Below are 24,369 nucleotides of genomic sequence, written 5' to 3'. Positions count from 1 at the left end.
TTCATGTTATACTTGTGTATTAATAATTAATTTTCGCTACATATCGTGCACTCGTATTGACAACATCATAGCACGATACTAATTTCTGGTACACACAATATATTAATTTTCTGTACGTTTACGATAAACGGCTATTTCAACAATAAAATAGTTAATACATAAAGATTGTAAAAGATGTATATATATATTGAAAATGATAACATGCAGTCTGAAATCAAAATAATAATGATTGAAAATCAAAGATCCACCGATTTTGTCAACAGTTGGACATGAAGGTAAGAAGAAAGCTGGTAATAAAAATAAATGAAAGAACATTTACTAGTCTTTGTGGAATATGCTGAGAATTTTCTCACTCGGGTACGGTCCTTTATTTTCAAATATCCCTCTTCATCACGTCAAGCATATGCTTGCTAAATATTCTTGTTTCTACAATTACCGAACCCCCAAATCCTTGGCATTGTATTATATATTACACACACCGCACTTCAAAATTTTAAGTACCCATCGATGAGAATGAAGTTTGGTAAGAGATTGCAGCAGCAAATACAGCAGAGTTTTCCGGGGTGGCGTGACAAGTTCTTGGCTTACAAGGAGTTGAAGAAACTCGTCAAGTTAATTTCATTGGCTCCGTCGATGTTGAATAAATCGTCAAAGACTGAAGCCGAGTTCTTGCACTTGTTAGATTATGAGATCGAGAAATTCAATATCTTTTTCATGGAACAAGAAGAGGACTTTATTATTCATCATAAGGTTCGTTTTCTTTCATGTATTAAGATTATAATGCATTAAATTTTGATGGATCAATTGAAGACAAGCATTTGGTACTGCAGGAATTGCAAGAAAAAATAAAGGAAATGGTGGATATTGGATGGGGAGAAAATGCGAATGGAAGTCCAGCATTAGAGATGGAAGACAAAATGGAAAAGATAAGAAAAGCTATAGTCAACTTCCATGGTGAAATGGTTCTCCTTCTCAATTACAGCAACATCAATTACACTGGTAAAAATGAGCAAGCAAAGTGTTTTCCATAAACTAGACAGTGTTGACCAATTTGAAAGATCGTTTAATGTAGTTTAAATAACTGAATTTTCGAATTGTTACTTCGAAAATTAAAATATATGATCCCAATTTCCTGATTTTTTTTTTTGTAGGTTTGTCTAAAATATTGAAGAAATATGACAAGAGAACAGGAGGAGTTTTGCGGCTCCCCTTCATCCAAAAAGTTCTGGAGCAACCATTTTTCACAACCGATTCCATCTCGAAGCTTGTTAAGGAATGTGAAGCCACCATCGATACCGTGTTCCCTCCGAACAAGGCCACCGGAATGTTCCACTCCCAAGCAGGAAACACGGCGGTTCTGGTGGCCGGCGAAGATATATTCCGGAACACGGTTGCGGCCCTTCTGACCATGCAGGAGATCAGAAGAGGCAGCTCCACCCACAACCATTTTTCTCTACCGCCGCTTAGCTTACCGGATTCCAAGATTATTCAGTCTTTAATTGTACTTTCACCCATACAAATTCCATCATGAATTTAAAACGGCAAAATCTTCATTTTGGTCCATTAAAAATCTTTTTTTTTCCTCTTATCTACTCAATACCGATGGATATCAGTTATTTATCTAATATATTAGTAGCAAATTAATTAATGTTCATGTTCAATTTTTTTTAGTTGAGAATTGTGCAAAGTGATGGAAAAAATTGTAAGTTTGATATGTTACGTGAATTTTTATCCGGGAGAAGATTTGATACGAAATTTTATGTATAAATTAACATTGAAATTTTCAAGAATTTATACTTGTTAAATTGGTAGCATTTAATAAGACAGACAGGATTCTAATTTACTTTCCCGTACTTTGTAATGTGGAATTAGCTGTTCATGAGCTAATACTATAATTTCGTCCCACAATTTTATTTATTTTAAAAACAGGCCCCACAATTAATTTTAAGAAGATTTCGACAATATACCGACAAACTGAGCCATCGATCCACACCTAATATTTAGTTTCGAATTTTATAAATTTAAATTAAAAATAAATTTTTTATCGATTTCTTTCAATTTATTATTCATATATATGAACAGTTATAAGAATAAAAATGAAACTCAAAAATTTGATTTGTATAATTAATTTGTCATTGCAAAAGTTTGTGAATCAAAATAATAAAAGAAAAAAAGTTTTTTCGCATTATTCAAATTATTTTCGAAGCTAATTATAAGTCGTTCAGTATTTTTTTATTTTCTAGTCTAGATTTATTAATTATTTATATATAATGATAAATTATATATCATTCTGTAATATAATTATGACATTTTGTAAAAAAAATATTTCAATTATTATGAACAGAAGTAGTAAAAATTTTATTTCAAATAAAAGCTATAAATTTTGCCAATTTAATTATGTATACGTTGGAGTTTTGCCTTTTTTCAACAGGATTCAGATCTCTCTTCTTTATTTTCTCGTCTGCAGTGGCGATACCTTCCTTAATTCAATCTACGCCGCGGCAACCGCCTCTCGACATCGGGAAATCGGGCTGATAGATCAAGTATCTGCGTAGAAATGAGCAACCGCGAGCTCCTTCAAATCGAACCACTCGAACTTCAATTCCCTTGTAATTAACGATTATTTCTCGCTCAGGGTGTTTTTTTGTTGCTTGTCTTGTTAAGTTATAGGGGAATGTTTGATTTCGTGGTCAGTGGGAAGGGCGTTGATTTGATTCTGTTGTTTTAGATCTGTGCGTTAGATTATTTCCCCCTTTTATGCTAATCTGGATGTCGTTGATTAATATTTGCATTTTTAACTTTTTTGATTTGTAACAGTCGAATTGAAGAAGCAGATCTCATGTTCCTTGCAGTTATCGAACAAATCCGATAATCATGTTGCGTTCAAGGTATAAGATTTGTTTATTCAATTGGGTAAAATGTGTTCGTTATCCGTCGTTATGGGAAATGGAAATGTAGTAGGGATATTTTGTCTTTGGTGGAGGAAATCTATGATTTTTTATCCTTCATGTTTTGTTCTGTTATTTGTCTGGATATTCAGGTTAAGACCACAAATCCAAAGAAGTATTGCGTGAGGCCAAATACTGGAACGGTGGTGCCTCATTCTTCTTGTGATGTTATAGGTCTCCATCGCTCACTCATATATTTCAATTAAACTTTTTTGGATGTGTGATCCTTTTATTTATAGTTTTTACTAATTTTTGAATTTGGACTCTGGGAAATTGAAAATAAGACAGCATTTTAATTCAGTGTGTCAGAGTGAGAATTACTTCAATTCTTGTTTTGCCATTCAGTTACTATGCAAGCCCAGAAGGAGGCTCCCCCGGATCTCCAGTGCAGGGACAAATTTCTCCTGCAATGTGTGGTCGTGAGCCCTGGAGTCACAGCAAAGGATATTACTCCTGAAATGGTAATTTTTTGACAATTTGTTTTCTACATACCTAATGTTGTGGGCATTTTTTGATATTCTTTTGCGTGCATGATAGTTCAACAAAGAATCAGGGAATCAAGTTGATGAGTGCAAGTTGAGGGTTTCCTATGTTCCACCACCACAGCCACCTTCACCTGTTAGAGAGGGATCAGAGGAAGGCTCCTCACCTAGGGCATCAGTATCGGATAACGGGACTGTAAATCAGACTCCGGAATTCAATGTTGTGAGTCCTTGATTCCTATGCAGCATGTTATGTACTTTCGATCACTGGAATTATTGTATAAGGTCTACTATTTACAGATGTTTATTAATACCTTGCAGGGGTCAAAAGCGTTTGTTCAGTCTCAGGACAGTGCGTCAGAGGTTTATACCCTATAACTTTCTGTTTTTCGGTTTTTGGTATCCTTTTCGAATATGTGGAGTGGTTTTGCATGTAGACTAGATTATTACATTTGTACAAGTGTGTTCCAATGAATTTGGCCCTCCCATTTTTTAAATTATGATATTTAGTTGTCCGGGCTTTGACATTTTAATATATATTTTGGGAGTTTTGGCTTTTGAGAATTTCCTTTATTCAATTCATTTTTTCATTGCAAAAATGTCTAATTCTTTAATCTACTTGATTCAGAGGTCAGTTGTCCCTATTCTGGGTTTAAATTCCGTTTGGATTGAGAATTTTTTCCTATGAAAATCAAGTTTTTATTTTAGAAAAGTTTGGTTGAACTTTTACCCTTAAAAAGAATGCTTTAAAAAACTAGAAAAAACGGCTTTTAGAAGAATCTTTAGTTTAATATGATTATATACTCGCCATTTCTTTAAACTATGTACAGTGTCCATATTAATACGATTATCAAGTAAACAGTCATGCAAAGAAAAATTCGTAAAGGTTATATAAAAGGTCAAGCATAGAAAGTTGAGATGCACAAGTAATTTCTTTGTGCTCATTTTCTGCATTGAATCAATCTTAACGAGCCTTGAATCAGTGTGGAGACTGTTTTATTTTCATTCATTTTATTTTTCTTGTTCTGGAGCAGCTCATGTGACAATTGATAGATCGTGGTGATGGTTGTGAGAATTTAATGCCTGTTGTTTTGGTGATTAGTTTTTTTTTCGACCGCAGGTCAAGTCCCTGATAAATAAGCTGACAGAGGAGAAAAATTCTGCTATTCTGCAAAATAACAAGCTTCAGCAAGAATTGGTAATCCCTTATTATCTTCTTTGTGATCCCTGGTATATGGCGCCTCACTTAGTCTTAGTCACTTCTGCTCAGAGTAGCCATTTACATTAAATTCCTCTCATGACAAAGCGATGAGAAAGAAAATCAAGCTTCTATTTATTTTCCTTGTGTGGACTGCATTTTGTGCAACTGGAAACTACCTCTCGTAAAGCATGGTCTAACTTAATGGCTTTTCAAGGGGCCTGCATGTGTTTATTCATTTTGGTATGACGACATTCTTTTTCAAGATAAACTATGTTTCTTATCTCCCTCATCCCTAAAAAATAACTAATTTATTTGGATCACCCCTGACATCGCACTTGCTGTCAAAATCTGAACATCAAGCACCACTTGTCATTTATCGAGCTTTTTGCCAAATGCCTATCTATCAAAACTCTCCAATGGCTGTTATCAACTCATTTAGTAAAGTAAAACACTAGAATCTTCTCCAACCGAAGATTAAATAGTCAAATGCTGGACAAGATCCAGCTCAATGCAAAATTCAAGTGTTGCCTTTTATTCTATTACATGTCTCCTTCAATCGCAGTAGGATAAGAGTACAAAATTTTCTATATCACCATGGAGTCGTGCTTGAAAATGATTGAACATTCAGCACATATGAATTCTTGTTCACATATTTTCGTCTGCATAATATTACTCGAAGTACCACCGGTAATGATGTACTTTGGCACAATACTAGACGTGATTCATGGCTTATTGAATATTTATTTTCACAACTCAATTTCTTTTGAAATAAATTTGTCGATGTGATTTGATGCATTATTTATAGTAGTAATGCTAAGATTTTCTCCTGGATGTGCTATAGTTGATAGCGTTATGATGTTCCAACTTCCACACACCTTTTTTTCGAAACCAAGTTGCTAGAAATTTTAATATCTTATTGGTGTTGTACATCAACTGTCAAAGAGGTTTACTACTCTTCTCATCCTTTCCTTCTTTCCTTCTCTTTCTAGGCACTTTTGTGTGTTTGTTGGTTGGGTGGGGATGTTGGCAGGCAGTTTTTAATCGTTGATTTCAACTAGAAGTTCTAGTGGCAACAACCACTGAATGAGCATTCGTCCATATACTATAAAATCTTATTATTACATGTGTCCCCATTTAAACCACATGTTTGGAACAATGAAATTTACCCACACTTCAACTCATTCACTCATCAATTCGTATTGTTTTTACACAGGAGCTGTTGAGACGTCAAGGTAAACGATCCCAAGGTGGTATTCCTTTCATGTATGTTGCCATAGTTGGCTTGATTGGCATCCTCTTGGGGTATCTTTTGAAGAAAACTTGAATAATGGTGCTGTGCCCTGTATGTCTCGCTTAGATTATTTTGCTTGTCTGCTTGTTCACAATTTCAGAACATTGAAGACAAATTTGTTACTAAGGAGCCTTTGTATTCTGTTTTGCTGTTGTAGTGACTGTAGAAAGTTTACCTGAATTGGGTTTTATTTATATTTTTTTGGGTAATTGCTCTTCAACATGGTTTTCTTCTGTAATTTAAGAGAGAGATTATTCATCTTCCCATACCTTTCATTTACTTTTGTTTCTTTTTACTTGTCCGAGTCTGTTTTCTTTTCTCAAGCTTTCAATGACAATGAGGCCCCCATTTTTACATATTTTCCGATTTAAAATTTTTTTCTATATTTTTTCCGTGCCTAGGGTTTAGGCTTCCACGAATAAAAATCGTACAATTTTATATTAAAATCTACTGTGATTTATATTATTTTTATTTTTTAAAATCGAACTTTAGATCCTAAAATATCAAGAAAAATTAGTCTTTCCAATAACTAATCGATTAATCATTTAGCTCTCCTAAGCTGACAAATGGCTACGAATAATTTTTATAACGTGAATTATACATAGAATATTCTTTTTCTGAAAAAATATATATAAATAGAAGATATCGAAGTTTCAGGACACCCACATTGGATGTTAAAAGGGTGTTATAACATTCCTTTAACACCCACTCTCCAATGTGAGTGGGCGTGATAACGCCCACTCACATGAGAGAGGGTGTGGGGCGTTCATCTGTATGAACGCTCCTGTGTCAGTTTATTTTTCTTAAAAAATTTCACACTTAGCGACGGTTTTTAAAAAATCGTCGTTATTATCGACGGCTTTATAGAAAACGTCGACGATTTGCTGGCATGCGGGCTCCACGTGTTTTGAATTATTTATGAAAATTGGACATTTAGCGACGGCTTTTTCTATTTGCTTCAAAATCGCCGCAAACCGTCGCTAAATTGAATTTATTTAATGTAAAATAAGAATAAGATGAATGAGTGGACAGCGGGACCTACAAATAATGAGTGTGAATGTTAAAATGAATGTGGGAGAATAGATGTGTTAATGTAATGTGTATGTGGCACGTGAACCCCACGTTTTTTGATGAGGTGATGGGTGTTGAATGGGATATAAAGTACCAGAAGAAATAATAAAATATAAATGAAAGCAAGAAATATAGATGAAAACAAGCAAGAGATTACTCTCACATCTGGTATGGGGATTACCGATTGATGTATAGTTAGTATAGATATGTGTTTTTATTTCTTAAAATATTGGTCTCTCTACATTTGTCTAAAAAAATTACCATCAAAAGAAATAATTTTAGTGTATTAAAATTTCCAAATAATACTAATTTAATCAAATATAATATATTAAATTCGATGCATATTTAAACGAAAAAAATATACAGGTGGTATTACTAGTATTTAATTACCACTTAAAAAATTCTTACTGCAAAACGACACCATTTTGAATTTTAATCATGCTCAAAATTTATTCCATTGCAGCGGCAGCATTCATTGTTATATCCCCCATCCGATCCATAGAGCATACCGAGGCTCACGTTACCCGAAGAGCACCGCCGTTGCTTAACCACACGGCCGTGAAAGGGGAAGGTGTCGACCTTGCACAAGCGCAATCATCAGTTATGTTGAGACACTCCAATTAACTACTCCCCCAGAGCAAGAATTCACTCATTGATGGCTCCACGGATTCTGGAATTCGATGTGAGCAGTTTAACTCCTCTTTCTATCGCCTCTCTCTGTTCCCGCTGCTCTCATGTTCACTCAAGCCGCTGTCAAAGTGCTTTCAACAATCTTAATCTATCAATTCGACCAAATTTCCGGGAATTCAGATTCAGAACAGAGTTTAATTGTAGTGACTCGCGAAGGATTTTCGAAATTTCTCGCGGGTTTACGGTGAAACACAGTCGGAAAGTGATCACCTACCTGGCTGGAGCTGAGCAGCCTGAGCAATTTGACGAGTTTGGGATAACCGATGAGGTAATCTGCAAATATCACGAAAGACGAGCTTTTATCGTAGCTTAGGTGGATTGAGTACGTCATTGTTAGTATTTGGTGCACTAATTAACTGAAATGAAGAAAATTGAAAGAAAAATTGCTGGTCGGTTTTCTGGTCGTGGTATCTAAAATTGTGAAATGCAATGCATATCATTTGGAAAATGTAAATAGACAGGAATGAAAGAAAAGAAAATTCGGGAGCTGAAGCTCTCAACATCCTGTATCACCCTGAATCTATGCTATATTTGGTATACCTTACTAGAAAGTAGAAATTATGTGTATTCGGTTTATTATCGGCATAGCAAAGGTTTTAGCTTGCTCCCATTAATGGAGTTTGTTTCTCGGATGGGCTTGTATTAACTTCTGTTGAGCTAGAATGTAACATGAACATCGAGTCTCTGGCCTCAAGTTTGTGGGAGCTAGATAATTTATGTGCACCAGAATTTCCATTCATTAAATATTAATGCAGTTCCTTTTCCCACTGCTAATTGGGATTTTGTTTCTTCGATGTTGTTGAGATGAATGTTGGTTTACATGCTTATGATAAGCATATAGACGAAATTGATTTATACGTAATAAGTGTCTTCATTGATAGTTCACTTGATGGTTACTTGGTTAATTATTTAAGGATTCAAGGATCAGTTTTGGTTTACCAAAGCCCATTAAAAGTGGAATATTAAGAAAGACTTGCTGGGTGCTAATAAACTATAGTTTATCATCATTTTATCACATGCTTGGACCTTAGTCAGATAGTAAAATTTCATTTAGCTTCACGTAGTGCTTCAGCAGTATGATTTCCTGTAAAAGATGTCAAGGTTCGCTTTGGGTATGTTGTAGGAAGTTAACAGAGACACTCGATCATCTTTGGAGGATTCAAATTCAGAGCTCCGACAAAAAAGAAGCCAGTTGAGAAGAAGGGTTATTTTTGGGCTAGCCATAGGATTATCTGGTGGAGTGGTGGTGTTGGCTGGGGGATGGGTTTTCACTTTGGCCATTTCTGTGGCGGTATTTGTTGCTTCTAGGGAGTACTTTGAACTGGTAAGAAGTCGTGGAATAGCTTCTGGAATGACACCTCCTCCTCGATATGTATCACGAGCTTGTTCTGTCATCTGCTGCCTAATGCCTCTATTCACACTGTAAGCGATGTTATTTACCTCGTTGTTTTCCTGTGAAATTCATATGGTATCTCATAGGTATCTCGATTGATTTCCTCTATTGTAACCGACTCATGGATGGAGATCACTGTGTGATGGTTATCGATGAAGTTTCATTTTGTTTCATTACTCTTCCTCGATTTCCTGGTCATGGGGAGGCTACATTGGCTCAAAGTCATGTTATTTTTGTACTTCGTCCTAAAACTTGTTTTGCAGAAAAGATAAACTTATCAGTAGGCACCTATGACCTAACTAGTGTGTTAAATAAAAGAGACTAATTTAAAATGTTTTTTTTCTTCTGTAAAACTACTAAAAAATATAAACTTATGTATATAGTCAATGCTTACTATTTATCTACATATTTGAGTGTCTACCAATGTGTTGAGAATGTTCCTCTATTATTAATCTCTCTTTTATGGAGACCATATTTTATGCTTCTTGATAATGAAAGGTTCAGTTCTTGACTACTCATTATGTTATCTTAAAATTGAATAAATTGGTCTCCATTTTGGTAGGATTTTTCACTTGTTTGTATTTATGCCTTTCTCTTATAGATACATGGGGAATATTGATGTTTCTGTGACATCTTCGGCTTTTGTTGTTGCTATGGCCCTCCTCCTTCAGAGGGGAATTCCTCGTTTTGCTCAACTCAGTAGTACAATGTTTGGGCTGTTTTACTGTGGCTACCTTCCTTGTTTCTGGGTGAAGCTCCGGTGTGGTTTAGCAGCTCCTGCTCTGAACACCAGTAAGTCCCTTCTTGTTTTTGAATGGAAATCTTTAGGGGCTTTATATCTCATGAGAAAGCAGTTTGTTTATGTTGCTGGCACCTGGAATGCAGTTTATCGTACTTAATCTTCTTAATTCAGTTATATCAGACAATGGAGCTGGCTTTAAAGAATTTGCAGCCATCCTTTCCCTGAACAATTATAGGATCTCGATACTTGATTTTTGTATAGTCATGTTTTCAATTAATCTTGCTAATCAAGTATTGCTGTATTTATTTGTTTTCTCTGTGCTGGTATCTTCTGAGTGTCCTATCCTGTTTGTCTCTGTGAATTATGATTTCTGGGAAGGTGCCCATGGGTAGTGATGGCTAATTCACTGTTGCTTACTTTACTTGGAATATCGTATTTCTGAATTAGTTTGGGTAATAATGTTTCAAGTCCTCTTTCTCCAAGTTTTGGAATAGAACTTTTAAGTATCCTTTTGATGGTCATGTTTGCTTTAAGATAGGCTTAAAATACTTGTATGTTTGGCAGGAGTTGGGGCATCTTGGCCACTGTTACTTGGTGGTCAAGCTCAGTGGACAGTGGGCCTTGTTGCTACCTTGATTTCAATTAGTAGTATTATTGCAGCAGACACGTATGCTTTCTTTGGTGGAAAGGTAATGTTTTCTGCTACTCTTTAGCATTTTCTTTCGTTGGAGCAGTACAGAGCTGCGACATTTTGAGTTTGGACTCGCTAAGTATTTTTGGTCTGGTACAGCATTCTTAAATGGAAAAGATTAGGGTATTTTATTTTACAAAAAATCTTAGTTATTTTTACTAGTATGTCCACCGCAACAACCTTTTGAATTTTCTCATCTAAATATCTATTCGAAAAGCTTGTCTCCTTCGCTTTTTATTTTTAGCAAGATTTTGTCTCTGTGATCCTTCTGTTTTAATGAATGACAGGTATATTTGGTTGGAAATCTTTCAAGTAAGAAATTGGTTCTTTTACACCTCAAACTCTAACCCAAGTCGGTGCATAAAATTAAATCAGCATGTTCTTCTTTAGGGAAAATCAGCATGTTTTAGGTTCTGTTTTCTTGTTTTTAACTTTTTTCCCTGAAACTGCAATAAAGTTCATTTGATTGTCTCGTTTCTACAACTTTTTAATCATTAGATCGATATAAACTTATCCAAATTTGCATGCAGGCTTTTGGTCGGACACCACTTACTGCTATTAGTCCAAAAAAGACATGGGAGGGAGCTTTGGTTGGTCTAGGTGGTTGTATTGCAACTTCTGTATCATTGGCAAATATTTTATCTTGGCCTACATCTACTCTGAGGTACACTGTATTTTCTATCTGGTGCTTCTGCATTCTCATCCATGTTCCTATAATTATTTCCTTCCAGAAGTTCGGTTTCAATATTTTCAGAGAAGGCAATTCCTTTTATATATCTTGCTGTTAAATTTGAGATTAAAATTTTTTGGAAAATCTATAATTTTGATTTATTTTGTGGATAAAACTCAGCTCCACAGCTTTTGGCATTCTGATCTTCTTTGGGTCCATTTTTGGCGACTTGACGGAGTCGATGATCAAGCGTGATGCGGGTGTCAAGGATTCAGGATCGCTCATACCCGGGCATGGTAATACCTACTCTTAATGATTATTTTGGCTCATTTCTTGGCTTCACCTCCTTGTTCTCAAGTTGTGTACTTTTTTTGGCTGCATTACTCAAATTCCAACTTGTCAATATTGTTCCTTGGAGTTACTTTTATATACTGTTTGGTGTCACAGAGGTGAAGCCTTACAACTAGAAATACTCCCATTAAAATTTCAATTAATTTTTTACCAAGTCCAGTATCTCAGCTACAGTTTTATATGTCACAAACACTTGGGCGGACTATATCAGGTCCAAAATGACGACCTTGCCCATCAAAATCTAATTCACAGTCCATCAGTTGCTCTGTTTCTTGCTCACCATAAATTTGTTATTCGCTTTGTGGTTAACTTGTACGCTTACAAAGTTAACATTAGTTACATTAGCAAGTGTAAAAATTAATTTTATCGTGAAGTTATAGAAACAATGAGAGGTTTTCTATTGGCAGTGTTATACTAACGACTGTAGGTGATTGGAATCAAGTTGCAACATTGGGATTGAGTTATGAACATGTTTTTCGCTAGGGTAGACATAATATTCATGCATTTGTGCTGTGTATGCCAAGATTCGGTTCATTTCGTGGGTTTATCCTCAGGTGGGATACTGGATAGATTTGACAGCTACATCTTCACAGGAGCGTTGGCTCACTCATTCGTGAAAACGTTTCTACCACTCTATGGAGTCTAATGAATTTCATGCTGCCATATGAATACGGGAACCCAGGAAATCTGCTCCCACGCAGTTATTCCTTATACGGCCAGGAATATTTTAAGGCAGATGCACTCCGCATCATGCCAGCTGGAACGTCTCTGGTAGGCGTCACGGAAAACATTGGCAATCCGTCGAGGCTCATTCAACGTAGATTTTAATTTTTCTTTTCATTTGAAAAATAAGTCTTGCTAGTATGACTGAATCAATATATTCTTAAATGAAATATTAAAATTTATATATATCATTTATGCTCCGATGATTTTCTAATTCCTTCTTTTCTAATTTTTATAATATAATATAAAAATTACCTTCGCCTCTTTGTGCCGTCCTGCTTTGTTATTCTATATCAGTACATCCCACAATCCATGCAAAAAGACGTATGACATTTGTTGTTACTTTGAGATCAATTTAATTAATGTACTTAATTCAATTAATTATTTCTGACAGGACAGCGCCAATAAAAGCACAAAATATGATTTAATATCTTCTTCTTGATTTCAGTTGACCAGATGCCATTGATTTTTTAGAATCGACTAAACCGAACGCAGACAGACAAAACCTTAATTTATATTTTCGACAAGTTTCATGTTATGCTTATTTTCAACATGGGAAGATTGCCCGCCCCCATTCAATATATAGGCTATAGCTATTAAATCTTATGTCAAGAAGAGAGAGTTCAGATTTCCAAAGGGAAAGAAATTGCATGAAATTTAATAATATTGTAGCTAATTTTCGAAGCTACATTGTTTTGTCAAAATCAAATTAAACCCATATGTCAGAGACTTGTGCATGACAAAAGTTCCCATTATGAAAATGTCTGGTACTCTACCCGAGTTTTTGTTTCTTCTAGCTAAGATTAGTCCTCTTTGATTGTTTCATTTTCAAGTAAACTCGAAGAAACTCGGGCTATGACATTATTTTATCCTTGTTACGGAATCTGAACTATGTTCGACAGACCCCAACTGCCCACATTGCACATTATACATATATATATATACATATATATATATATATAGATTTGAATATTACGTTCAAAGAAAACCCAGAGGCAATCACAAATCTCTAAAAATCATTAGATCTAAAGAATACTAGTCAAAAGTCTTTGTTTAAAAAGTGCACTTAGCGTAATAATAATGAGTGGAGACTTCCAAACCTAAAATAATGATGGGGTTGTCCAATGGAAATTGTGGCATGTGATTTGATTTGGATGCAAACATTAACAATGTTTAACAAGCACCAAGTTCAATGTATTGAAATTCCACAGAAGACGACGAAAAAGATTTGGAAAAAAAAAAAAAAAGACATAACCAAATTATTAAGCAACAAAATATCGATGCTGTGATAATGAAGAATAGAATAATAATCACCAAAACTATCGAAAGGGACTGATTAGACCCCTCTTGGATGCATGTACAAAGTGGGTTTTTGGTTTTCACAACATACTAGGGGTTGGAGAAAGATAAAACAAAAGAGCTTTTCAAAATTGAGGCAAATTTGTTCGGAAAGTTACAAGAAAGAAAAAGTTACAAGAAAGAACCAACTTCGACAAGTTTCACGACGAAAATGGAATACTTGAATGACCAAATTAGTTATTTTCCATAAAATCTACTACTAAGGATCCTATTCTCCATAGGAAAGTATACAAAGAACAGGAGGAGAGTGTATATAGTGCAAACAACACCGAAGTGACAGATGAATCTTTGTTTTCCTATAAATTTATAGGAGTGTATTGGTTATAAATTTTTAATGACTTTTATGGAGTTTAAAAGTCTAGAGGTATTCAAACTAGACTTTTATATACTCCATAAAAGTTTAGTGGTATTCAATGTAAACTTTTGTAGAATTTTAAAAAGTCATGTGATATTCAAACTTGACTTTTAAAAACTCTACAAAAGTCTATAGGTATTCAAAATGTCAATATACTTTTAATGACTCTATAGAATTCTATTAAGTATAAGAATTATAGCATAAGGTACAACAATAAAATGTCAACAAAAGTCTTTGATTCAACCTAAAGATTTGGATGTACATTTAATTGAGAAATCTCCCAAATTCAATACAAACTTTCATTCTTTTCTAATCTATTTATTTTTCCTTTTATTTGTACTTTTTTAAAACATAATTAAAATTTAATTTTTTTATTAATTATTATATAACATTTTATTTTTAATTATTTTCTTTAATTTTAGTTAATCTATATATTAAATTATTGTATAAACAAATTCATACCGATACTATACCAAAATTTTCGATATACCGAACCAAAAAAACCTTACATTTTAAAAAAATTTATAATTTATTGTTTTAAAATATTATATATTTTAAAATTTTTGTATATTTTTCCGGTATTTCGGTATATACCAAAATTTTCAAATTGGATATCGTTACCGTACCGAAAAATTCGGTATTGTTACCGTACCGTATCGAAATCTTCGGTATACTTAAAATTCGGTAAATTCAATATTTTTTGTTATGGTAATCTCGGTATACCGAAAATTCGGTATTTTTTCCCACCCCTAATAGGGCTTGTATTGGCATGTGCTATATTACACAATTTTCTTTGAAAGAAGTGTCAATTTGATGACTTTCAAATTGAACTAGATAATGTAGCTCAATTGTCTTCATCAGCACAAGTTTATGAAGGTGACGACTTTGATCAGTTATTTAATACTCAAAAACAACAACGAGCAAATGCTAATGCATGGAGAGATATCATAGCCAATGAAATGTAGAACGATGTTGATCAAATTGTCAGTAATGATTAGATTTTTTTTATAAAAGACTACTCATTATTTTGATTGTTCTTTTAATAAAATTTTATTATGAACTTATAAAAATATTATTCATTAATATGTTGAATTGACATAAAAAATTGAAATTTTGATTTCAATAAATTGGATAGTTCATTTGTCGTTTATCACAAATTAAATTGATTTAACTTTTAAGTAAGTAAAATTCATTTACATTCATAAATAAAAAAAATAATTTAAAATTGAAGATGTTATCTATGTCCAATAATTATTTTAAAAAAATTAATAAAAAATAAATCAATATTATAAACTACAAAATTCACATAATTCTATGAAAAAGTTTACAAAAGTCTACAAAAATCTTGAAAAAAAAGTCTATAAAAGTCTATGAAATTTGTTTTACAATTCTATGAGATTCCATAAAAGTCAATAAAAATCTATCAACTCCACAAAAGTCCATCATTTAAAAAAATTCATTAAAAATCTTTGAAAGTATAGAATGAATACACCCACTTAATGAAATGTAAGAGTTATAAAACAAAATACAAAATATAAGGAGAAACGGGCTGTTGCCGAGAATCAAACAGCTCACATGATCAAGATTAATATGCTTAGCAAGAACCTTGAAATCGCGTGACAGGTTAAATTCTTCAGTTTTCTACGTTCTCCTTAAATGGAGACAAGATACAACTGAATGTAGCGATTAAGAAAGCAGTTAGAAAGAACCCACAATTCTCAGCGGAAACTGAGCCAGGACCCCTGTTCGACAACAAGACAAAATACAACAATTCGTCTCATTCGTTCCTAATATGGAAATTAACAATCTGCCTGAGATATATAACTTCAGCAAAAGTGAATATCAGGCAGGAAATTTCATACAATTCAATGAATTGAAGCATGAAGTTGAGATTTCTTAGTGGCACCTTGGATATTTCAGCATCTCCAAGCTGATACAGAAGCCAGCTCCTTGCATCGCCAGCATAGAACAAGCGCCAACTGCCTCTTCTCCACCTGAAATTCGCGAATTGAGGTCCTTTTCACCACACACTCGGCTTGTGATTCAGTGAAATTGCTAAATGGTACTGGGGTGAATCCTGATGAATAAAACAGGGACCTCCAATGCAGAGTCTTTTCAGGAGAACGGAAACGACTTGTTACAATCTGTTTGATTCCCGGCTGGAACAAGAACTTTTCAATCTTATGTCTAGCATCCGATTTAATGTTAATGGCATCAAGAGACTCAAGAAGGTTCGAGTATGATTGGAGAGCTTGGATTATATGGTTGGCAAGTGGAAGATCAGTTCTATCACACCCTCTGTCCACAGAAACCACTATTTTTGGTGACAGCTGCTTTACAAATTGAAGAACAGAAGGCACTGGTAGCTTGAAAGTGGCAAATGAACCAACCGGAAGATTCACAGCAAATGCCTCGTTCTCGGATACGTCAAAAGGTATACACCATGAAGAAGAATTCAATGAATCAATGTTCAGAACCTCAAACTCTAATTCAATATTGATTTCATTAGCAAAAAGGTAAAGGTTTTCTTGAATGAGGCAGAGTTCTAGCCGATCATGGGTTGATGGAGACGCAAGGGCAGTGATTCTAAGGGACACCGTGCCTCCCCTTCTAAATGAAAGCTCTTGCATAAGTGATGCCCATTGTACACCATACCCGATATCAAAATCAACTATATGAACTTTATTAAAACCTTCCAAAACTTCAAGAACCGCTTGATTGCAAGTAAAATTGGTAAATTGCGTGAGAGGTGAGATTTCAGAAAAAGACTTGTATGCACCAATTTGGAAAATGAAACTAAAGGGCAATGGTGTAGCCGCTGAAGAGTTTAGATCGTTACCATGTAGGACTAACTCCAATGCCTCCTTGAAATACAAAGCAGCCCTTTGAAAAGGTTTATTAAAACTACAGAGCTGGTGATTGAGCCGCGCCAATATCGCCTGCGCGAGTACTAAACTCCCCGTCTGGACCAGCTCTGCCGCCTCATAAAGCTGGTCGATGATAGCCTGCTGTTGCTGATCACATTGTCCTAACTCATCCCCGCCAATGTTTTGATTTGGATCCAGCCCTATCCTTGCCAGTGGCCTCTGGTGCAGGTTAAGTGGAAGAACCTGAGGATGCTGCGAAGGTAGCTGTTGACTCCCCAAAAACAGCTCTTGCCCAGTATCCAGAAACAAGCCTTTCGGGAGTTGACCACCAGTTTGGAGGTTTACACCACCAGTGACCTGGCCCGAGTTGTGCCTTTTTGCATGAGGCGGCACTAAAAGGTTCTGTTCTTGCTGTTGTGCGGGGAAAAAAAACGAAGGGTTCTGTGAGTTATGAATTACGTGCTGATTTACTAGCAAATGTGGGTTGAAAAATGCTCCAAGATTGTTAGAAACTGAGCTGCTCATTATATTGTGAGGATTTGAAGGTTTGATATCACCGGGTAAATTTAAAGATGGGTTTAAAGCTGAAGGACCAATCTTTTCAGCAGTAAACCTGTTATTGGGGAAACTTGAACAGTGAATAAAAGCAGGATTTGGGGGCTTAAAACTCTTCGTACCAAACTGCGCAACAGAATCTTGCTCGGCAGCCCCAAAAGCGCCGCTGAACTCGACATTCGACCGAGGGCCGCCGCTGATTTGAAGAACCTTATCCACGCCGCCCACTGAATGGTCTGTCACATCCCCCATGATCAAACGGAGCACGGACAGTTCTTGGCCAGAAGACATGGGCAGGGGTTCCGGCAATACACTCTCCCAATCCTCCATAGCACATTCATCTGCGGAGGCTCCGCCTTCACAGATCTCAATAGGCGGTGGAACAAGGATGAGCACAGAATCAGCTCCTGCACTAGAGCTTGTGGCAGTAGTGGAGTCTTGCCGCCATTTGTGAGATAGGTCTGTGTCCGAAACCGCCGCCACCCCGGCCGTGTCAGTCGAATCCACCCCACCGCCACCTCCGCCTCCGCCGAGGGATTTGGACAGGGTTGAATTCGACGTATTCCAGCTAGAAATTCGAGCAGAATCCAGGAGAGATTTGGGGTCACGGAAACAGTTTCAAGATACAATCTTTCTTAAAAATTATCTCACCACCACCAAGATGAAATTGCAGAATTACGACCAAAACCTTATCTTCTTTCACGACTATATCCAAATCCACTTCTCCCTCTACTCTAAATCAAAGGGCAAGGACTCGCTCTTCATCTATAACGAAAGCCAAGTCCCCAGCTTTCTCCACCTCAAGAAACCAGCAAAAATTTAGAGGAGAAGAAACCGGCCAAATAAATCAAACAAAATCCATAATGAAACCCACAAAACATAAACTTCCCAAATGCAGGAAACTCGAAAATATGAGTATATACGTGCATGAATATACTTGTGACAGCAAGATTTTTACAGCCTAACCACTCGTTAATTGCAAAAACTAATCAACAAACATGACATTTATCCACATCGTAAGACTTGGTTGTGGAGATTTTGAAGTATTCTCGTTTCGTTCTCCCCACTAAATGCAGTACTCTCCGTGTTTCTGCCATAGATGCGTGCAACATAAAAAAGCAGGAGAGGGCCACCCTTAATTATTCATGTCCCCTCTCTTCTGTTTTTCCTTTTATTTTAATCTTTCTATTTTATATTTATTTTATTTATCTTTGACCTTTTTAGTTAATTAATTTATTTATGTAGTTTTCTTGCAAGGGATTCTTTCTTTCGCTAAACGCCACTCATCGCGGTTGTTACTCCCTCGCATCGTGCCCTACTTCTAAATATTGATAAAAGGTTGGAGATATCTCGAAAGTTCGAAGTATTCGTCACTATTAAATCAACAAAGTTCTATTTTCAAATCGATTGATAGATATCATTATCCTTCATGTGGGCTCAATGTATCCTTGTATGATCTAGGGTAATCGCGGATGACTCGCAAGGGATCCATTTTCGAACAGAACAACTCATTTCACGAGTCATAGTCTTCTTTTTCTCATTTGTAGCAAGCGAGGGAGCGAACCTCCACACCTCCGAGATCAAGTGATTACTCTGTTAAGTCTTTTCGGTCCAAAGTCATCCGGTAAGTCGAAGTTGGACTTGATATTGAGAGTTGCTCCACTCAATTCGTCAAGTCTCCGCTCCTTTACTTGACATAGATCACTTGAAAAAAGATCATATCTTAGCCAATACGCCTAATAGTTCCTAAACATGATTCGTTGTTATGATGTTCAATATTCAAATAGCGGACGTGTTCAATTGGAAAGTCATCCTAACGAAAATACCACTATTGAGAGAAATTCAGATTCATTCATTTCCCCTAAGAGGGGAATATCTTGGCCTATTATCACTCTACTTGCTGCTAAAGAATATTGGCCACGGTCCGTTGCGAGTACACTAAGTAAGTCACGGTTTTACTCACTCGCATTATTAGGATTACGATTTATTTGACTTTACAACTTAGTGAAATAAACTTAACCACACACGTGTTAGAAAGTAATTAATAGATGTTTGATGGGTATATTTTTTTTATTGTATCTTTGTATGATGTTGAATATTGTTGACAATCAATCAAATTATTTATTTTATTTTTTTACTATAGGAATCAATGACAATTAGTCTCTGAATTTTGGGTGTGCATAGAACGAAATCATATACAACAAGTAAACATGCAACCACGACTCTTCGGACTTCAGTGCAAAGAGAGTGAACATCGGATATGTAGATATATGTTGTACCATGTAACTCATACACTAAGTAATCACGCAGAAGATTGTACTCAAGAAAAATCATTTAAAGGGATTTGAACTTTAAAATTCGACATCAAACTTCACACACTCAGCCAACTCAGTTACCTCGTATAGGGTAACAATCACATTTTCATACATTATTCATACCAGATTTCAAGAGTTTTTTCAAAAAAAATATGGACGTTTCACTTTTTTTTATATTAAAATTTGAAATTTTTCGTTTTATAAATCTGATTTTAGTCATACCTTGTTATATGCATTATAGATAATAAATCCCTCTAATGTGTAATATAGACATGTTTATTTTATATTTTGAAAGGGTAGTGTATGCACAATCTTCACATGGGATGCCAGCAATTACTAGTATTAATCCATATTTCTATCATACTAAATCTCATTGTATATAACTGTCAAATTATAAGGAACTTTTCAATAAAAATAAACAGTTAAATTAAATTTAGAAATTTAGCAAAACAAGCGTTTGGGGAACCGAAAATTAATCTTATTACCTAAGTAGTTAATATCTTGGGAAGTTTGCTGGATTTTTTGGATTATTCTATATTACACTTGGTATTTATTTATCTTTTGTAATGTTGTGATAAAATGTTAGCTCTTTTGTGATCCCCATAAGAGCTCGGATCATGGATGATTCGGTATATTAAATGGATAGCCAAAATCAAGGGCATTTTGTAGGATGAACTCTTTTAAATCCGGGTAGGTGGATGCCCGGGACATAGCAGAAGCCTGGGCTCTCATATAAGATCTTGGATGATGTCTACCTGTGTACCTAGATAACAGTGACGCAATCAAGTGCGAGAGCAGGTAAAATCTTACCTCGATAAGTGTTCCTGACAAAATTCTACTGACGTGACACGATTAAAAAATAGGACGGCGTGACAGGAAGTCAACATCTAAGATTACAAGTGGCAAGTAGGCACTGAAAACAAGGTACTTGTCACCTTCTTTCTTATAAATAGCAGGTATGTTTTACATTTCAAGGATTCGGAGACTCTTGTTTCCAAGCTCTCACCCACGTATATTCATACATATACAGTATTTTATTACTTTGTCTTCATCTGCTGACTTAAGCATCGGAGTGACCACGCCGAACATCCTTCCGGCGCTCATTCACGAGTTTATTTCTTTATTTGCAGGTTACGGTTGAAGTCATATTTCTTGATTATTTTTCTTAAACACAACTCTCATAATCATCCGATGGATTGCCCCCGATCCATCTCACTTGATTCACCTGGATATCATCACTCTTGTATCATATATACTAGTCACCGACGCACGCGTTGCGTGCTTGTATAATATTTTTTATAATTCATTTGATTTATATTTAAATGAGGATCAAAATATAATTATAATAAATAATTAGGGATTACACTGTAATTTTGATATATAAATTAAAAATAAATTGAAAAATAAAAGAATAAAAAAATGATCTCAATAAAATTTGAACTTATAACTTAAATAAAAAATAACAATGACTCTATCCGCTGAACTAAATATAACTTACATTTAAATTTTAACATTTCATTAATATATATATATACACATCTGACTTACAAAAAAATCTAAAAAACCCACGTGAAAAAATAAAACTCTTGATATTGCATAGACCGAAGACAATCTAACAATATCCTTGTAGGCAATTCTAGTATCGTACTATATGCCACAACGTACACCCCGCCATCGCTGGTTCCACAGCTTAATCTGTGAGAGACGTGGCAAAATATATGTATAATTTTAACTTTTTGTGTTTTTATTTGAATACACAGCGTTTTGGGAAATGGTAATCGTCGGGTTTTGATGTTTCGAGATGTATCTTTAATGTAGCTTTGGGCTTAGAGATGTCCTGTTGAATCAGGGTTTTGTAATTGTCCCACCGCAACCCAATATAATTATAATTAATAATTTAAGCTATTTGGGAATCATAGCATTAGACTTGAATAATTAATGTTTGTTCAACAAAACAAACGTTTGAGTGAAATTTGTCCCATTCCACTGCCAAACAAAAAAGAGAGTAGAACCCGTTTAAAACTGTGCATTAAATGGATGGATCACACAGGCCTACAGAAGGACAAGAGAGGGGCAGGCATCAAAAGTTTGGGTGTCCTCCCAAATTGCACTCGGAAAATCCTCCATTCCGATCCTGCCTCGAACCAACTTCCTTGTTCCAAATCAGTAAAGTGGAGACCTGTGAGGGGTACCCTTCCTACGGTTCATCATGGCATCGGACATCTCCGAAACCGGACCACAAGCCGGTCTCAAATTGGATCGGATTCCGGAAAGGTTGCTCCGTTTCTTCCTCACAATCTCTGTAGTAGCTGTACTGGAAAGATTCCGGCACCCCACAAGCCCGGCAGCGCAGCCGCTACTGGAACCGGACTCCGTCTTCGTCGAGCCGTCCGGCTCGAGGACCGAGTCAGGTGTCATTCGGCCGTCGTCTAAACCCATTTCAGGCAAGGCAAGAAATTCACATTTGCGGAGATACATGGAAAGCTTGCGACCAGATTCCATAACATGTCTCAGCTGAAGCAAAAACAACATCAACGACAACCTAGATTAATTGAAAATATAGAAGAAAAGTAAAATCAAACGGGTTGAGATATCAAGGTTTTGAAAATTGAAAAACTTAACCAGGTATTGTGAATTTCAAGAAACCCCGAGCAATTTTCACCAGGATGGCGATAAATTTTCCAAAACAAAAAGAAAGAAAAACCTTGCAAGAGACGCAGCAGAAGAGATATGATTCTTGCAGATTTCTGTCACAGGTGATGCAGAGGCTGCCCGAAACCCTGCATGGCCTTGTCTGTGGCCTCTGATTTAAAAACACCACTTTTGCACTGTTTGTAGTGTAAGACTGCAGTGAAAAAGCGATAAAGTTAAACGAATCCCGTTTCAAGAAATCGATCAATATCGCGAAATTTCAAATAAAAGATGAAATTCAGAGTGAAAAATGAAATTGGACATAAAATTTCCATTTTGGATACTAGCGTAATAAGTATTTAAAGCTCTTTTCGATCACCAATTACCTGAACTTTTCCACAGTCCATGAGTTTATCTGCATCCGCCAGCCTTACGACATTGTGATACACATACCTTCTAATCTGAAACAATTCAAACCTATTTAATTTACACTTACATATGTAATCAGATTCATAAATGCAAAAGACGACGAAAAGCTAAAATGGGGCGAAGATTTTAATGATAGTTATAGCAAGCCATCATTAACAACAACGAAAATAAGGTTTAAATCAACACACATGATCAAAACTTCACCAAAATCACAGAAAATTTTGGATTATGTCAAGACAACAAGTTTCAACTCAGCTTACTCGATCATGAGAACGAAAAAAAAAATACACAAGACGTGCAAAATTACAACAATTGTGGTGAAATGAACAGACCTGTAGCAGCCTGTGAGAGCGATGATGAATCAAACAGTGAGGGCAAATCCCATCACAGCAATCCAAACAAAACACATTCTTGTCGTTCCTCTTCGCTTCCTCGTGAATTATGCAGGCATTGAAGAATTTCTCCGTTAAAAGGGTCAAAAGCCACCGAGGAACTTCCGAAGTATCCAGCTGCAAGAATCAAAATTCAAGAACCAGTAAAAAAAAACATTCTCCATACGCTGCAACTGAAGTTTGATATGAAGTGCATTGAAAATCAAATAAATAAATAAACAAGGAGTGGGAGAGAAGAGAGAGACCCCACCATGTTTAATGAATAATTTCTTCAGATTTGAAATCTCAGTAGTATCTATAGTATAAATACAGAACAACAGGATACATAGAGGGAGATTGGAAGTAAGAAAATAGAACGGCGCCTGCAGAGTGGTGTTATCGATGAAGGAACAGGAGTGGAGGAGTTGGCTTCATTTAAACTTCTTATTATTATTTGCCGATGCCTGCAGGTAGTGGCGTGTGTTCTTTGTGGTGCTGCTTTGTGTAATTTTAGTATTTTTTTGTACTTTTTATCTCTGTGTATTTTGTAAATTAACACTATAATCCAAATAATGTTTGTCACGTAAATCATGTTGGTAAAAATCTTTGAAACAGACTCGTCCAACGATATATTGATAAGAAGAATATTATCGAATAACTATTATGTGATCTGGTTGAATCAAGTGATCTGATCGGAACAATCCACCGAATCATATTAGAGTTTTGTTTGGGAAAATGACCAAAGTATATTATCTTGATGATTATGACTTCAACCTTAACCTGCAAACAAATAAATGAACTCGTGAATGGGCGTCGGAGAGATGTCCGACGTACACACTCTGATCCTTAATCATTGGTCTTAATCATTGATGAAATCTTGTCTCAATAATCATGTACAATATCTTATCTATATCACATTGATTAATTTTTGTAATAATTAGGATATATTTAAAATATAAATTGTTATTTCAAATACAATCATCAAATCATCCCAAAAATCAAATATTTTGCCATAAAAAATTCTTCCGTCCAAATACAACTTATATATTTCTAATTTTGTTTCAGAATATGTAATGACATGCATGGACGGAGTCAAACCCGCCTTTTATAAAAAAAATTTATATCGATATTTTGATCCAAAATTGTATTTGATGCAAGTAGCTCAAATAGAAAAATAAAGGCAAAAACAAAAAGCTAAAAAATTTATATTTAGCTTTGAGCAAAAACTTGTGTG

At 35.4% G+C, this 24,369-nt stretch overlaps 4 protein-coding genes and 1 pseudogene across 4 annotated transcripts; 3 read left to right on the top strand and 2 right to left on the bottom strand.

Annotated features, from left to right (window-relative positions):
• Positions 1-425: 425 nt before the first annotated feature.
• On the top strand, positions 426-1,595 carry LOC142505630 (SPX domain-containing protein 3-like). Its single transcript, XM_075618694.1, has 3 exons — positions 426-750; positions 831-999; positions 1,152-1,595. The coding sequence occupies exons 1-3, from the start codon at positions 508-510 to the stop codon at positions 1,529-1,531; spliced, it is 792 nt and encodes a 263-aa protein (XP_075474809.1). The 5' UTR covers positions 426-507; the 3' UTR covers positions 1,532-1,595.
• An 810-nt stretch (positions 1,596-2,405) lies between these two features.
• On the top strand, positions 2,406-6,217 carry LOC142505605 (vesicle-associated protein 1-2-like). The gene is made up of 8 exons (XM_075618665.1): positions 2,406-2,609; positions 2,818-2,888; positions 3,041-3,122; positions 3,294-3,409; positions 3,486-3,653; positions 3,752-3,793; positions 4,551-4,628; positions 5,845-6,217. Exons 1-8 carry the CDS (start codon positions 2,558-2,560, stop codon positions 5,953-5,955), a joined length of 720 nt encoding a protein of 239 aa, XP_075474780.1. The 5' UTR covers positions 2,406-2,557; the 3' UTR covers positions 5,956-6,217.
• A 1,223-nt stretch (positions 6,218-7,440) lies between these two features.
• On the top strand, positions 7,441-12,467 carry LOC142505712 (phosphatidate cytidylyltransferase 4, chloroplastic). Its single transcript, XM_075618802.1, has 7 exons — positions 7,441-7,951; positions 8,807-9,105; positions 9,678-9,868; positions 10,383-10,507; positions 11,040-11,173; positions 11,360-11,475; positions 12,085-12,467. The coding sequence occupies exons 1-7, from the start codon at positions 7,649-7,651 to the stop codon at positions 12,174-12,176; spliced, it is 1,260 nt and encodes a 419-aa protein (XP_075474917.1). The 5' UTR covers positions 7,441-7,648; the 3' UTR covers positions 12,177-12,467.
• Positions 12,468-15,584: 3,117 nt separating this feature from the next.
• Positions 15,585-18,547, bottom strand: LOC142505405 (scarecrow-like protein 22; annotated as a pseudogene).
• Positions 18,548-21,676: 3,129 nt separating this feature from the next.
• Positions 21,677-23,587, bottom strand: LOC142505708 (protein RGF1 INDUCIBLE TRANSCRIPTION FACTOR 1-like). The gene is made up of 5 exons (XM_075618797.1): positions 23,407-23,587; positions 23,097-23,273; positions 22,722-22,796; positions 22,409-22,549; positions 21,677-22,218 (listed from the first exon to the last, which is right to left on the bottom strand). Exons 1-5 carry the CDS (start codon positions 23,407-23,409, stop codon positions 21,868-21,870), a joined length of 747 nt encoding a protein of 248 aa, XP_075474912.1. The 5' UTR covers positions 23,410-23,587; the 3' UTR covers positions 21,677-21,867.
• Positions 23,588-24,369: the final 782 nt, after the last annotated feature.

This window comes from Primulina tabacum, chromosome 10 (assembly GCF_025594145.1).
Source record: "Primulina tabacum isolate GXHZ01 chromosome 10, ASM2559414v2, whole genome shotgun sequence".
Classification (NCBI taxonomy): Eukaryota; Viridiplantae; Streptophyta; class Magnoliopsida; order Lamiales; family Gesneriaceae; genus Primulina; species Primulina tabacum.
The sequence above is the reverse complement of the archived record's forward strand: the minus strand, read 5'-3'. Positions and strand labels throughout refer to the sequence as shown.

Excerpts from the sequence above, each read along its gene's own strand:
- LOC142505630 (XM_075618694.1), top strand. The coding sequence starts at position 508 with ATGAGAATGAAGTTTGGTAAGAGATTGCAGCAGCAAATACAGCAGAGT. Across the intron at positions 751-830 it reads ACTTTATTATTCATCATAAG|GAATTGCAAGAAAAAATAAA; the intron begins GTTCGTTTTCTT and ends TTGGTACTGCAG. Across the intron at positions 1,000-1,151 it reads CAGCAACATCAATTACACTG|GTTTGTCTAAAATATTGAAG; the intron begins GTAAAAATGAGC and ends TTTTTTTTGTAG.
- LOC142505605 (XM_075618665.1), top strand. The coding sequence starts at position 2,558 with ATGAGCAACCGCGAGCTCCTTCAAATCGAACCACTCGAACTTCAATTC. Across the intron at positions 2,610-2,817 it reads ACTCGAACTTCAATTCCCTT|TCGAATTGAAGAAGCAGATC; the intron begins GTAATTAACGAT and ends GATTTGTAACAG. Across the intron at positions 4,629-5,844 it reads ACAAGCTTCAGCAAGAATTG|GAGCTGTTGAGACGTCAAGG; the intron begins GTAATCCCTTAT and ends GTTTTTACACAG.
- LOC142505712 (XM_075618802.1), top strand. The coding sequence starts at position 7,649 with ATGGCTCCACGGATTCTGGAATTCGATGTGAGCAGTTTAACTCCTCTT. Across the intron at positions 9,106-9,677 it reads CTAATGCCTCTATTCACACT|ATACATGGGGAATATTGATG; the intron begins GTAAGCGATGTT and ends TTTCTCTTATAG. Across the intron at positions 11,174-11,359 it reads TGGCCTACATCTACTCTGAG|CTCCACAGCTTTTGGCATTC; the intron begins GTACACTGTATT and ends GATAAAACTCAG.
- LOC142505708 (XM_075618797.1), bottom strand. Across the intron at positions 22,797-23,096 it reads GCTCTCACAGGCTGCTACAG|ATTAGAAGGTATGTGTATCA; the intron begins GTCTGTTCATTT and ends GAATTGTTTCAG. Across the intron at positions 22,219-22,408 it reads TCTGCTGCGTCTCTTGCAAG|CTGAGACATGTTATGGAATC; the intron begins GTTTTTCTTTCT and ends TTTTTGCTTCAG.